At 51.6% G+C, this 14,358-nt stretch overlaps 1 protein-coding gene across 1 annotated transcript in view; it reads left to right on the top strand.

Moving 5' to 3' along the window:
* The first annotated feature begins 4,752 nt into the window (after positions 1–4,752).
* Positions 4,753–14,358, top strand: part of RIMS4 (regulating synaptic membrane exocytosis 4) — a 56,787-nt gene continuing 47,181 nt past the window's right edge. Inside the window, exon 1 of the mRNA XM_036902186.2 lies at positions 4,753–5,067. Coding sequence (XP_036758081.1) covers positions 4,971–5,067 — 97 coding nt within the window. The 5' untranslated portion in view covers positions 4,753–4,970. The remainder of the gene's footprint in view (positions 5,068–14,358) is intronic.

Here is a 14,358-nt window from a genome sequence, read left to right as displayed (position 1 = left end):
CTTTAACATTACCACACTATAAACTCCATAGACCAGGTCTGTTTTACTTATCTCTGTGTTCTTAGAGCTGGGTACAATGGGTGGCACATTGAGAACACTCAACACTTTTATTCACTTAATGTACCTATTAAGTACCTACTATATGCCAGACACTGTACATACATCTAATCTTCACCATGACTTTGCAAAGTAAGTGTTAATTATACTCAGTTTTTGATGAGAATCCTGAGAGGACTTGAGCAAGGTCACACTGCTAAAATAAGGACATTTAAACTGAAGGCAGGCAATACTTCTTGAACTCCAATACACCCCGTGGTCTTGCCCTTGGCATTCTCCATGACCCTGGGCTTTAAAGCCCAAACTGAGAAGTCTGCCTGATGGCCCACCCTTCCCCCTTCTGTACTCACCACTTCCCCAGTCCACCATCTCAAGCATCTCCTAACATCAAACCAGTTCTTAGAACACATTATTCATACTCAGGTGCAAGTAGTGGACAATCTAGATTTCCCATGGGGAAATGACATACTTACAAGAGATCAAAAGTTTGAGCTTACAGCCCCAAACCTTAGTAGTGGAATTTTAGGCATGAGCTAATCACGAAAGGACAAATCAGGAGTCTGCTGCCTATATTGCTGGCCAGAGGCCAAGTCTGCTTCTGCTGGTTGCCTCTCCTTCTCTGCACCGCCAGCTTCCAGGCTTTAACCCAGGGACCCCCTGCCACTCTTGCCAGGGTATCAGACAACCTGGAGTGCGGTAGGAAGAGCACTGGCCCAGGTCAGGAGGCTTCTGTCCTGGCGACAGCTCTGCCCCGGTGTGAGGTACAGCTTTAGGCCATCCCTTGTACTTTCTGGGCCTTGGTTTCCCTTTCTCCCAGGTAAGAGGGTTGGATAATCTTTCAGATTTCTTCCAGTTCTGGCATTGCCTCTGACAGATGGGGCCATCCCGCCCTTAGTAGTAGGAGCTCACACTTGCCAAGCACTTACTGCGTTAGGGCACTGTTGTAAGAGCTCCACATTTGTTATTCGCTGTGAAGCATTGTCCCCATTTTCCAATTGAAGAAACAGGCCTACAAGAGGTTAATTCACTTGCTCAAGGTCATATTCCAGTGTGGCATAAAATATTTTCTCCAAACTTAGTGGTGTCAAACAACAACCACTTATTCTGTGTGTCAGACATTTGGGAAGGGCTGAGCCGAGCAGCTCTTGCTTGAGTGTCTCTCATGCATTTGCCATCGGATGTCAGCTGGGACCACATCAAAGTTGGACACCCAAGATCACTCATTCGCAAGCCTAGGAGTTGATGCTGGCTGTGGCTGATTGCTCAGCTGGGCTTCCTGGTGTCTCCTACACAGCTGTTTCGGTGTGGTCAGGGTTCTTATGCAGAGCTGGCTTCCCCTAGAGTGTGGGACCTCAGTGAGCCAGGAAGAAGCTCCAGGAAACTTTCTAATCTAGCTTCAGAAGTTATGCACATCACTTGTTCTGCATTCTGCTGGTTACAAGCCAGTTAGCAAGGTTGACCCAAATTTAAGGAGCGAGGACATAGGTCCTATTTCTCAAGGGGAAGACAAAGAATGTGTACATATGTTTTAAAATCAGCGCAGTGACTCCAGACCATAAGTGGTGTGGGTAAAATTGCAATATTTCCAGAATCCTCACCTGGACTTAGTCCATCTCCATATCCCTGACTTCCCCATTGTCCTGGCCCCTCCTCTAAGGCCTCTGAGGTGCTGCTCTCCCTCTGGCTTGTCTTCCCTCTGCCCTGGTCTTAGAAGGCCAGGCAGAGTAGTGGACAGGGCACTCACTTTGGAGCTAGGCTGCTCAGGTTCCAATCCTATTCCCCACTCACTGTGACCTTGAGAAAGTCACTTCCTCTCTGTAAGTCTCAGTTCTTCATTGATAAAGAGAGGGAGGAGGTATTCTTTCAATCAACAAGTATTTACTGAGTACCTGAGAGACAATAAGCAAATAAGCAAGAAAAAATACATATAACATTTATATATGATATGGACAATATATCAGAAAGTAATAAAGACTATTGAGAAAAATAAAGCAGGAAGATGTGGCATCAGGGGGCAGGGGTGGAGAGGGAAGATCTTACTGAGAAGACGATGTTTGAACAGGGACCTGTGAGAGTGAGCCACACAGCTCTCTGGAGGGAAAAGTGTTTCAGCCCAAGGGAACAGAAAGTTCAGGGCAGTGGGTCTGGGGCTGAGAGGTTTGGTAAGAGGCAGGACAGAGAGGTAGCAGAGCCAAAGGAGTCAGAACCTTGCAGGACTTGGACTGTCACCTCTGAGGGAGATGGGAGCCAGAGGAGAGTTTGGGGCAGAGGAGTGGCAGCCTCTGGCATAAGTTTTCACAAGATCTCTGGGTGAAGTTGAGTTGTAGGGGCCAAGGGCAGGGGCATGGAAACTAGAGAGGAAATTGCTGCGAGACTCCTGGTAACAGATGACAGGGAGCTTGGCATGGTGGGATCGGTGGAGGTGGGAGACTTTGGATACATTTTTGGGACATAGGATTGATAGGACTTGCTGATGAATTAAATGTGGTGGGAGAAAGAAAGAGAGGAGTCTAAGATGACTCCAAGATTTATGGCCTAAACAGTGGAAAAAATGGAGCTGCCAATTACCACGATGTGACCAAGAGCAGGGGCTTTTCACCACCACACCAGGTTGTTTTCAAGGTCTAGGCCTGGTACCTGGGAAGGGAGAGGGATCAGGAGCACCTACCTGTGCCAGTCACTGTGCTAGCTGTTTTACATATTGTGGTAGGCAGAATGGCAAGAATGACCCCAAAGGTCCTCCCCCTGGTAAAAGCCCCTCCTGTTTGAGTGTGGGTGGAAGCTGTGGCAATGAGGAGACCCCCCTACTACGATTATATCCTTTATACCACAAAGGGAGATTATCCGGGTGGACTTAATCCAATTGCAGAGCACTTTAAAAGCAGAGTTTCCTCAGGCTAGTACGCAGAAGGGGAATTAGATGCAGAGGACAAGAAGCGTTTGGCATCCACATGCCGCCCTTGAGGACAGAGGAGACCATGAGCAAAGAAGGACCAGACAGCTGTCTCCGGGAGCTGAGAGCAAATCCTGGCTGATGGCCATCAAGGAAACAGGGGCCACAGTCCTCGAGCCACAGGAAACCAAATACCGCCAACAACCTGAAGGAGTCTGGAAGCAGAATCTTCTACAGAGCCTCCAGGTAAGAGTCCAGTCTGGCTGATATCTTGTAAAGTCCTAAGCAAAGAACCCTCTAGCCAGCTCAGACTTCTAACCTACAGAATTTTAAACCAATAAATGGGTGTTGTGTTTAAGCCTCTTAGTTAATTATGCAGCAACAGCAAACTAACGCACATTATCTGACTTGATTCTCACAACCATCCAAAACATAGGGTCCCATCTTCATGGTAGAGATGAGGGAACAGGTATGTGAGGTAAAGGGCTTTGCCTTACGCCACCACAGAAGGACAGTGCCCCAGTTGGGACTCAAACTCTGGGATCTTGCCATCTCACCAGGCTACTTCGTAAGGAGGGTGTGGGAGCAGCTGGCCGAGGTTAGATGTCTAAGGATTGACTGGATGGGGACTTCAGGTGTCCTGTGTTAGGGAATGGAGTTCAGGTTTCTGATTGTGATTGGGTTCATGGGTGGGGTGGGGGTGCGTCGAGTGTCTGAGTCTGTGTGTGTGTAGTCTGAGGACTGTGGGCCCCTGGAGGTGTATATGTGAGAGTGTGAGACTGGCAGAGTGTGTCTTATTGGGCCTGTGTGTGAGTCTGAGGGGTCTGTGCATAGGGTACCCGTCACTGGGAGTGCCTGAGTTTGTATGCCTGTGTCTTGGTGTGAGTATCTGTGCCCACTGAAGTGTGTTTGAGTGTATCTCTGGGTCTGTGTGTGAGTCTGACAGTGTTTGCCCATCTTTGTGAGTATGTGTTGATCAGTGCTGTGGGCGGGGGTCAATGACAGAGGGGCCCTAAGTGTCTCTGTGTGCAGGTCTGAGAGTGTGTCATCTGCGTGTGTGTTGAGTGTGTGTGTCTGTGACTAGCGTGGGTGCATGAGTGTGCATGCTGGTCTGAACTTCTCCATGGGTTTGTGTGGGTCTTCCTGTGTGGCCAGTGGTGTCTGTGCTTGTCAGTCGAGTGTGTCTGCTGGCCTCAGGATGAGTCTGTGTGTGGTTGTGGGTATGTCTACCTGCGGGGCCCATGGCTGTCTGGGGTCTGTCTGAGGGTGTCTGTGGGTGAACCTCTCCGGGTGCGTTGTGACCCTGGAGGTGTCTGCGGTCTATCTTGCCTTTATGCGGGTGCCTGTTGGAGCCTCTCTGTGGGTCCCTGCGGGAATCCGAGGGTCTCTGTGTGGCAGGCTGAGTGCTGAGGGGCGTGCGCTCTCACCGTGCCCCTTCTGAGCGGGTCTGGGTTCCTGGCGGAGGCCTGTCTCGGTCTGTGACTGGGCGCCCGCCCCCGAGTCTGAGGCTGAGGACGGAGGCTGGGGCGGAGAGGGGGCAAGGCCCTGGGCCAGGGCGCGGAGAGTCGGTCGCCGGCTCCTCCCCGGGGCGCGCACGCCTGCCGGGCGCGGGGCGCCGAGGAGGGACCCCGCGCCCCGCCCGCGTCCTCCCGGCTCCCAGGCCCCGGCGCGCGGCGCCTCCTCCCCCGGGCGGCGCCGATTGGCTGCGGCGGCGGCTCCGAGCCCGCCCTGCGCGGCCGGCGGGGGGCGCCGCCGGCCAGAGCGCGCCGCGCCGCCGCCACTGCCGCCGCCAGCACCTCCGCCGCCGGGAGCATCGCGCGTCGCCAGCTCCCGGCCCGCCCGCCCGCCTTCCGCACGCCGGCCCCGCCGCGCCCGCCAGCCCCGCCGCGGAGCCCCGGCCTGGCTCCGGGCCGCCGCCACCACGCCGCGCGCCGTACTCCGCGTCAAGAATGGGGCGGCCAAGCTGCCCAAGCCGCCCGCCGCCGCCGCCGCGGCCGAGGCGCCCGGCGCCGGCGCGGGCATGGAGCGCTCGCAGAGCCGCCTCAGCCTGTCCGCTTCCTTCGAGGCGCTCGCCATCTACTTCCCGTGCATGAACTCCTTCGACGACGAGGACGCAGGTAAGCGCGCGGCCCGCACCCGGTCCCGGGGGCTGTCCCGAGAGCCAGAGCCCGAGGACCCCTCCCCGGGCCGGCGCGCTCCTAGAGGTGGCCGCTCTCCTTCCCATCACCAGGCCGCTCGGGGATATGCCCCGGGGTCTCCAGGACGTGGTGTCTTCTGGCCTTCCGCCACCCGCCACCCGCCAGGGACCCATAGGTCATCTGCATTCACCCCTTTCCCGCAGGTGGGCCCTTTGGGTCGCCAGGACCTAGCTCTCCTTACTCACCTGCGCCTACCGCAAATCCTCGGTTTGGTCCCCAGATCCGACCTCCTACCCTCTCTGAGTCTCCTGTACTTGCCCCCTCTCAAACCCGGGGCTTTGGCTGCCTCACCCTGGGGGCGCCGACCCGCCCCCCGCCATTGGAGGTGGCGCGCAGGCCCTACCGCTCCATCTTTGTCTTGGCTGCATCAAGAGGCTTCCTGCCCAAGACCCCCGCCCAGCGCCCAGGCTTTGGGCTTCCCCATAGGTCTCTCGACCCAGTCCTTCGGAGGTGAGGGCATCAGTCTCCTGATTCTTATCAGATTGGGGCGGACTGCCAGGGGACCAGCCTGTGATGGCCTTTCCTCCCTGCTTATCTCAGAGGGAGGTGTAGGGCGGTGCCAACTCCACACCTGCATGCCCTCAGGAGCGTGCCCGGATCTCGGTGCTCCTGTCCCTGGAGTAACCCTCCTAGGTGGGCTGAACGTGGCCACCATTCAGCAACCCAAAATTCCCGCTCCCAGGCCGGCTGGCAACTTCAGCTGGAGTCCAAGGGGCAGAGAAATGTAGGGAACCTGCTCTTTGGGGCTCTGGGACCAGGCAGAGGGAACATGAGGGCTCCAGATCTCGTTCTGTGGTGGGGAAGAGAATAATATATCAAAAGGTGGGGTGGCTGGAGGGCATGGGTGAGAGTTCCCCAAAAGGGCACCAGACTAGAAGTCAGAATCCAGTTCCAGTCTCGTTCCTGCACTTACTAGCTGTGACCTTGGGCTAGTTGTGCGACCCTTAGCCTCTATATCTTCATCTGTAAAATGGGATGACAGTGCCTCAGGCACAAAGCTGGAGTGAAAAGTGTTTTGTAAGCTGAAAATCTGACAGTGTTTGAATTCAGTGAGGGGACAAAAGGGAGAAGGGTGGATGTGATGGGGAGGAGCAGAATGGTTGCATGGACACTTTTGAGAACCTGATGAGAATGTGCACTCTCTCCCAAAGATACATGTATGCACCATCCACAAAATATTCTCAGTTTTAGGAAGTTCGTGGGTCCTATTTATGACTCCCAGCCTTGTGGGGACCCTTGTCTGGTCAACCAGTTGTCCGATAAGCGATGGGATGGAGTGGTGGGTGAAAGGTACTCATGTCTTCTTGCTGGTGCAGGAGGCACGTGGGGAAATGTGGAGAAGGTTCTCCGGAAGAATTTGTTGGCCAAGAGAATGAATGGGGATATGTAAGGCAGACCCCCTGATAGACCTGTCTTTGCTGCTGGAGATGAGGGTGGGGTAAAGATGGTTACTACAGAGCCATTTTACAGAATCACTGTTTTACAGAAAAAATAACTGAGGCACAGAGGCTTAAATTCCACTTGATGTTGCTGAGGGAGGTTGTATTATTCTGGACAGGACAAGGAGGAGGAATGGAGGGGCTCTAACACAGTGACCTCCATTGGAGCAAAATCAGAGAGAGGAAATTAGGCTAGCAAGGGGGCTGGGGGGAGGAGCCCACCAGCCTAGGTGAGCTGGCTCCCCTAGCCCTCCCTTGATGCTCGGAGACTCTCCTGAAGTTCAACAGCACTTGGGTCTCAAGAACCAGGCTGGGTAGGAGCACGGGTTTGTAGCAGCATCAGTGGCAGGGAGAGTTATATTGTTCTCCAGATTCACCCTCCATGTCATGGGTCAGATTCCTTGGTCATTAGTGCTGGTTTCTGGCGACTTGCTCTGAGAGATAACTTCATTATAGATTTTTTAAAGGCCTACCTGATGTTTTTTCCAGGAGGTGTCTTCAAATTATTAAGCTTTTCCCTTGGAAGAGATCTAGAAATCATCTTGTCCAACCCCTTTTTGCCCCCAGGTGGATGTGTGTGTGTGTGTGTGTGTGTGTGTGTGTGTGTGTGTGGTGTGGTGTGGTGTGTGTGTGTGTATGTGTGTGTGTGTGTGTGTGGTGTGTGGTGTAACCCAAGGTCACCCAGCAAGGCAGGCACAGAGCCAAAACTAAAATCAGGTTTCTGGTTCCCTTTCCAATAAACCACTAGCCCTCTCTCTGAAAGTGAATTTTTTAAAAAGCCAAATCTCACTGGGTAGAAAATGGTTCCCAGGTGAGGAAGCCCCAGGGAGAAGCTGACAGCCAGGAGTCTGATTTGGGCATCTTGTAGCTGACTGTCTGCTCATCTTAAGGGATGCTTTGAGTTTGGGAAGGGGAGGGAGAAAGTCAAGTTTCATTTCCGGAAGACTAATGAGTGTCTGATGAAAATCGGAAGTAGGGAATGTTGTCTCGGTGCTCTTGTTCTTCTTAAAGCCATTCATTTTCTCCTAAGAAAAACAAGCCTTTTGGATTTATTCTTATTGAACAGCATTGTGTTGAACTAATTTCTAAAAGCAGTTTGAATAATCTCTCGGATACTGGACGAAGACTGCTTCGGTCGGAAGGCTGTCAGAACTGGCTTTGCTCCACCTTCCTCTCCTCTGCTCCCTACCTTGGCCCATTAAATGCACGGCTGGCCCTGGTGGCTCAGAATTGTGTCCCTGACGGGCTTCTGGCTTATCTAGGTGCTTCCTCTTTGGAGCTGCTTCTGACTTCTGTCAAATGCATCTTTTCTGTCAACCAGATTGAGCCAGAGCCATCTTCAGGGCTTACACGCCACCCTTCAGCTGGTTTCCTAAGAAACCGTGTGAGGAGACTATTTCATTAGCCTTAACTGGGCCAGAGCACTTTCCTGCCTCGGGCTTGGGAGCCTTGGGCATTTTGTGTGCAATGGCAGCCACTGCTACCTCCCACCCCTTTCCAGCCACCCTGGGGCTCAGGATGCTCGTCATCCTAGATTCCTAGAATTCCAGAAGGAGCATCTTCCCTCATGTACTCTGAACTCATTTCTTAAGTTGCTTTTGCTGCCTTTTCATAAAGATGCTGAGGCTTTAGAGAGGGCATGGACTTGAGGGCATTTTTGTGACTGTGTTCTCATGGCTCAACCTTGATAGCACTGGGTGTGTAACTGGGGAGGAGTTAGACACAGGTGGAAGAAAATGACAGCATGGACTGCTAGGGTCATAGGGTCAACATTTTTAAATGATTGCCATTTTGCAAGGCATCCTCCTAGGCATTTAAAATACATTATGTTAATTCTGTCCTCATAGCAACCCTGTAAAATTAACATTTAATGTCCCCATTTTCTGAAGAGAAAACTGAGGCACAGAGACATGACTCATTCTAGGTCACTCAGCCAGGAAGTGAGGGAATCAGGATTTGAAATTTAAGCAGTCTGACCCAAGCACCTGTACTTTTGGTTATTACACTGTTTGCACTTCACAAAGGGCTTAGAACACTAAGTACCTGGCACCAGGTATGCTCTGTTATCCCTGTTAGCTATTTATCTTGTTACCAAGTGAGACTTGTTTTTGAGTATGACTGTAGAAAAAATTATCTGTGGGTTTGGGAGGGGGAAGCCCGAGTCTCAAAATGTTAGCTTTTATAATTTTTATAAGTGAATTTTATTGTATTGTTATAACTGTTAACACAGAGTTGGACTCTCCTTCTTAGATATGGTTTAAAGATGGGGATTTGGGGGACTTGACATGCATGTGGAACAAGAGGGTGGGGAGCAGTCCAGCTCCCTGTTTTCCCTATTCTTTCTTAAGAGTTAATATTCCTTAACATCCACAGTCCCAGCCCTGCCACTCTGCCTGGGGCACTGCTGGGAAGCAGGGGTGTCCCCAGTTTCTAGCAAATGCCAAAGGGGGTTGCTACATCAGGGTCTGGAATTAAGGATGGTGTCCCTGAGTGCCTGGCTTCAGCATCTAGTTCTCCCCCTCCCGGGAGAAGGGCGGAGAAGCTGGAACAGCCAGCTCCCATTTGCCCATAGGATGCTTCGATCCAGCGCAGGGAGGAAGTTGCCATGGCAACAGGGGCCGGCTACCGGTCCTCCTAGCGGTTTGGACCACATCTCTGGGCTGGAAAGCCCTTCATGGCACCACCCTGTTCCACCCAGGCCATATCAGTGGGCAAGGTGACATGGTGGATGGGTCCCACAAACCAGGACCAAAGCCCTCTCCCCTTGTTTTTGGACAGAGTGGGAATGGAGGAGCTTTTCTGAGTTACTTCTCCTGGGTTGTGAAGTGCAGATGCTTATATCCTGCCAGACAGTTCGCAGCAGGGGGAATCAGAGTTCCAGTGCCCACACCTACCCCAGGTACCTGGAATGACCGCACTGGAATTCGTCCTCCTTCCCCCCAGTTTACTCCATATGGAAGAGTTTTCTTTCTAGACCAAATGCTAACTTTTGTCCTTGAAATTTGACCTAAGCTTTTTCTGGGAAATGAAATGTCCTGTTGTCCCATGCCTTTCCCCTGAGATGGTGGGAAAGGAATAAGTACCTCAGCCCTAGAGTGGGGCTGGGGCTAGGTGGACCAGGGGAATGGTTAGGTGAAGGCCTTAAAATATTCTTTGGTATCAGGGCCACTTGGGCACATGAGGTTAAGGTTTTTGAAGCCTCCATTCGCACCCTCATTGCTAGGGCGGGTCCCTTCCTGCCTCCCCTGTCCCCTCCTCCAGTTTACCACGAAGTGCTGTAATCTCCATTATGTGTTGGAAGTTGGGCAGAACTCTTCTAGATTTGGATAACCGAGGCATGCTAAAGAATTGAACCAATTATTCCCATAATTCAAGATGCAGGATGAGATGAGAGTGTCAACCCAGACTACTTTATCTTAATCAAATGATCCTGAAAGAAGTATCTCAGAAAAACAGCTATGTGGGAATCTTCCCCTTCCCCTCATTGCACAGATCACTGGCCTAGGGATCTGCTCGGATGCTTTCCTTAAATTCTGTCAGGCACCCTCTCTGCCCTGTCCCTAAGCTGTCAGACTCATGGCTCTGACTTCCACGCATTTGCAGCTTCCAGAGGCCCACCTGGTTCTGTTTAGCAGGAAGAGGGAAGGAGGGTCCATCTGCTTGTTTCCGGTTAAGGATGAGGCTCTGCCTGCCTCCCCACCCACCTTGTCCCTGCGGGGGAGCCTGCTCCCACTGACGGCTGAGTGAGGGCAGGGGGAGGTGTGGGGGAAAGCCAACATAGGAGGGCTCCTCCATGTCTGTGGACCTTCCCTCCTGTCCCAGGGCTTTCCCTTCACTTTGCCTCTAAGGTCTTTTCATTATGGCCTTAACAACCCTCTCTTTAGTGTTTCTTTCAAGAATCGTTGGAAAGGTGCCAGTTTTGGAGAATGTTTAAAAGTGTGCATACACCACCCCCACTGTAATCTGTACCCGGCATGACCCCTTCCAGGGCTGCTGGCCAATCCTACTGTCTTACTGTTGGAACTCCAGGTATACCTCCCCAACCCCCATCACCTGGAGTGACCAAACTGGAATTCTCTCCCTCCCCCTCTCAGTTTACTCCACCCGGCTTGGATTTGACTCCACTGGCTCTGGGGCCTCAGGCAAGTCCTTTAATTTTCCCAGGTTTCAGTTTCCTCACCTGGGCATCTGAGCATTTCAGAGTTGTAAAAATAAAATGATTGAACGGTTTGCTCAGCTATGCTCAGAGCTTTCTGTGATCTCACTGAATCCTATAGCAACCAGAAAGGCAGCTCTTGTTGTAGATGTACCCATTTTGCAGATGAGGAAAAGCCCAGCAGCTTGGAGAGTTTAATGACTTTCTTGGTTGCACAGTGGTAAGGCAAATCCAGGTGTGTTTGACTCCAGAGGTCACCCTCTGCCTCTTTGGCAGGAAATGAGATTCCAGGTGGGAAAGGGCTGTGTGTACCCTCCCCCCAACCACCACACCAGGGCTATGCTTGTGCTGTCAGAACAGCAAATGACAAAGGCCAGAGTGTGGGGGTCTGTACAGATTCAGGTGGATCCCTCCAGGGCCTGCCTGCCGGAATGCCTTCCTGCCCATCAGTTCCTAGGTGATCTCCATCACCCAGCTGCCTGGCCTCCTTGAAGAATCCAGTTGTCTGCCCTGGCCCTTGGGGCTGAGCCATCACCTGCCTCTTCAGACCAATGTAGGCCAATGCTGGATTATATTTAACGCTGTGCTATTTCCACTTGACAGCTCCAGAGCGTCCCCCCTCCCCTTTTCTCCTTCCTCCCCCCAACCCTTCTGATTCACTCGGAAACTGACGAGGCTGATGTCAGCGCCTTATTCTTAGCCCCCGTAATTGTAACTGCTTTTAGCAGTGCACTTCATTAACAGTTTCTGCAATGGGGGAGTGAGATGACTGTGTGGCTGGGCAGGGACACAGGTGGGGGTGGGGAGGGGCCAGCTGCCTCTTCTGGATGGACCAGCCGGGTGGGTTCCAGGCCTGGCTTTCGAAGAGTTGCAGACTTCCAAGCAGTCTTAGAAGGATCCTTGGAGACTATATAGTCCATTTTCTTCATGGGCAAGGAGGGAAACTGAGGCTTACAGAGGCAGAATGGCTTGCCAAGATCATATGATAAGGATCCAGGGCTCTGACCTCTGAGCCCAGGTTTTCTTATGTGGTATTTATTCATTCAGCTAATATTTAATTAGCAGCTCAGTGTCAAACAGCATTCTGGGTTCTGGAGATTTATCATAAAACAGGGTACCCACTGTGACCCCCTTCCAGGGCTACTGGCCAATCCCAGTTTCTGTTCTCATGGAATTATGTTCTGGTGTGGGGGAGACAGACAATAAACAGTTAAGCAATTAAAAAATAAGTGATTTCAGTTTGTGTTAAGTGGAATGAAAATTAAACAGGTTGATGGAATAGCAGATAACATTAAGTAATATAGTCAGGAAAGGTTCACTGAGAAGGTGACATCCGAGTTGAGGCCCAGATGACTAAGAGCCAGCAATGGGAGTATGAGCACGTAGAGTGAGCCAGGCAGAGGGAACAGCTGGTTCAAAGGCCCTGAGGTCTGTGTGAGTTTGGGTGTTTGGTGAACAGAAAGCAGACCAGCATGGTTAGAGAGAGTGGGTGAGGGGATGGGGTCAGAGAAGGAAGCCAGAGGCAGGTCACTCAGTCTTGTATTAGGTGGGGAAACGGAGGTCCAGAGTGGGAAGAGAAAAGGCCTCCAGCTGGGAAAATTCAGAGAAAGGCCGAGAACTCACTCCTGCATTCCTGTCTCTTTCGTTCCTCAGACACACATGGCTGTGCCTTTAAACGCATCCGTGGCCCTTTCACATTGTAGCTGGAAGGTACTGTGGGATCTGCACAGGGCTCTTTCTGCCCATGCTCCCCTCCTTGAGCCTCACCTGACTGAGCTTTGTAGCTTTTCAGGATGACATAGCTGTGAAAGACACTGGGGAGCTTCCATGGTGGGACAAAAAGAATGTTGCTTGGGACTCCGACAAACCTGAATTTTCATCCTGCCTCTGCCACCTCTAAGTTGTGTGACATTGGGCAAGTGGCTTCACTTCCTCAGGGCTCCATTTCCTCATCCATACAATGAGAGCATAATAATAGTAAGTTCATTCAAGGGCTGTTGTGAGGGACAAATGACATGATGCACAGAACGCACCTCGCTCAGAGCTGGGGCCTGTGTAGTTAAGGGTTCCTTGGTTATGAGGACCAATGGGATTGCATGTTTAATGCTGGGCACATAGTAGATGCTCAGTTAGTGGTGGCTGCTACGTTGTTGTGGGTATTCCTGTTGGTTTGAATGGGTCAGAGTCGCCTACGGGGCTTGTTAAGAGATAGATTGCTGGGCCCAGCCCAGAGTTTCTCTTGGGTCTGGAGTGGGACCCGAAAGCTCATTTCTAAGAAGTTCCCACATAATGCTGATACTGATGCTATTCCGGGGACCCTACCTCGAAAACCCCTGGGTTAGAGAAACAAGCTAGAGGGAAATAAAGGGTTCTTCTCACCTTGGGATGTCTCCCGACTACCTGTGTCTTAGGTGCTGGGGCACTGACTACCAAATCCAGTACCTGGGTCGAGTCTTCAGGTGCTCTCAGATCAAATGAGCCTCAGCTGCTGCCTGCTTGGTACCAGGTTGAATGTGTAGAACCCCATAAATCCTTTTGGAAGTCATCTGTATAAATGATGAATGAGTCAAGATGAGTGACACACTGGGCCATGATATCCTTCTGTGGGATATTGGACTCAGACAGCCCTGGGGATTCTGAGGGGTTTGGGTCTGGCACCTTTTCCAGAGGGGGCAGGATGCAGCCCCTTCCCTGCACTGGGGAAAGGGCAGGGCTGTGTTAAAACCAGGAGGTTCATTTGAGGACAGGCCTCTGCGGGGAAGAAATAAATCAAAGGAATCATCAACAAAAAGGGGCAAAATGCTGGGAAATGCTACTGAGGTAGTTTACTGAGTCAGTTTATTTAGATGCTTCTAAGAAGGGTTGCTGGTAATTTTCTAGAAAAGGGTGAGATTTAGCTCAGATGGGAGGCATGGGGACAAACATTATGATGTGATCAGTTTTCCATACAGTCTCAAAAAACTCAGAAGACAAAAGCATTTACAAATAGTTTCCAGTGGAACTTGTCCTAAATGAGAAATGCTCTCTGAGAGGGGTGCTTGGGGTAGCAAAAGAGCATGGACTTTGCAGGCCCACGAACCTGGGTTTGAGAATCTGCCATGGTACTAGCTGTATCCCTTGATTATGACGTGTAACTGTTCTGGGCCTGAGCCTTGTCCTGTGCAAAATAGAGTGAATAACATCTATCTTGTTAAGAATTAGAGGTAAGGTACGTACTACCCATAGTAGGCATCCAGGGGATGGAAGCTATGGCATTTCCTGCTGTTGTCAACTTCCTGGGTGCCGGGAAGGGTGGAGTAGTGGGAGCACCCTGCCTGGGTTGGGACTCCTGGTTCTGATCTGGATAGTTGGTGTTTACTATGTGCCCAGTGGACCTCCAGAGGCTACATGAGGAGTCCAGAGAAGACATCTCCGTTCAGCCACCGACTCTCAGCCCCTCCATTTGCCAATTCCCCCTGTCTTGGGCCACAGAATCGCATCTGCAGAGTGCTGGTCTAATGGGCTTGGCTTGGATACAACCGGAGTCTCCCAGAAAACAGAGGATACTTGTCTGTGCCCCCATCTCCTTTGGGTTCCTCCCCGACCCTGCTATAGCCACTCTCTAGCCATTTTCAT

The sequence above is a fragment of the Manis pentadactyla genome, chromosome 5 (genome assembly GCF_030020395.1).
Source record: "Manis pentadactyla isolate mManPen7 chromosome 5, mManPen7.hap1, whole genome shotgun sequence".
NCBI lineage: Eukaryota > Metazoa > Chordata > Mammalia > Pholidota > Manidae > Manis > Manis pentadactyla.
Note: the sequence above shows the minus strand (reverse complement) of the source record. Positions and strands in the feature narration are given on the sequence as shown.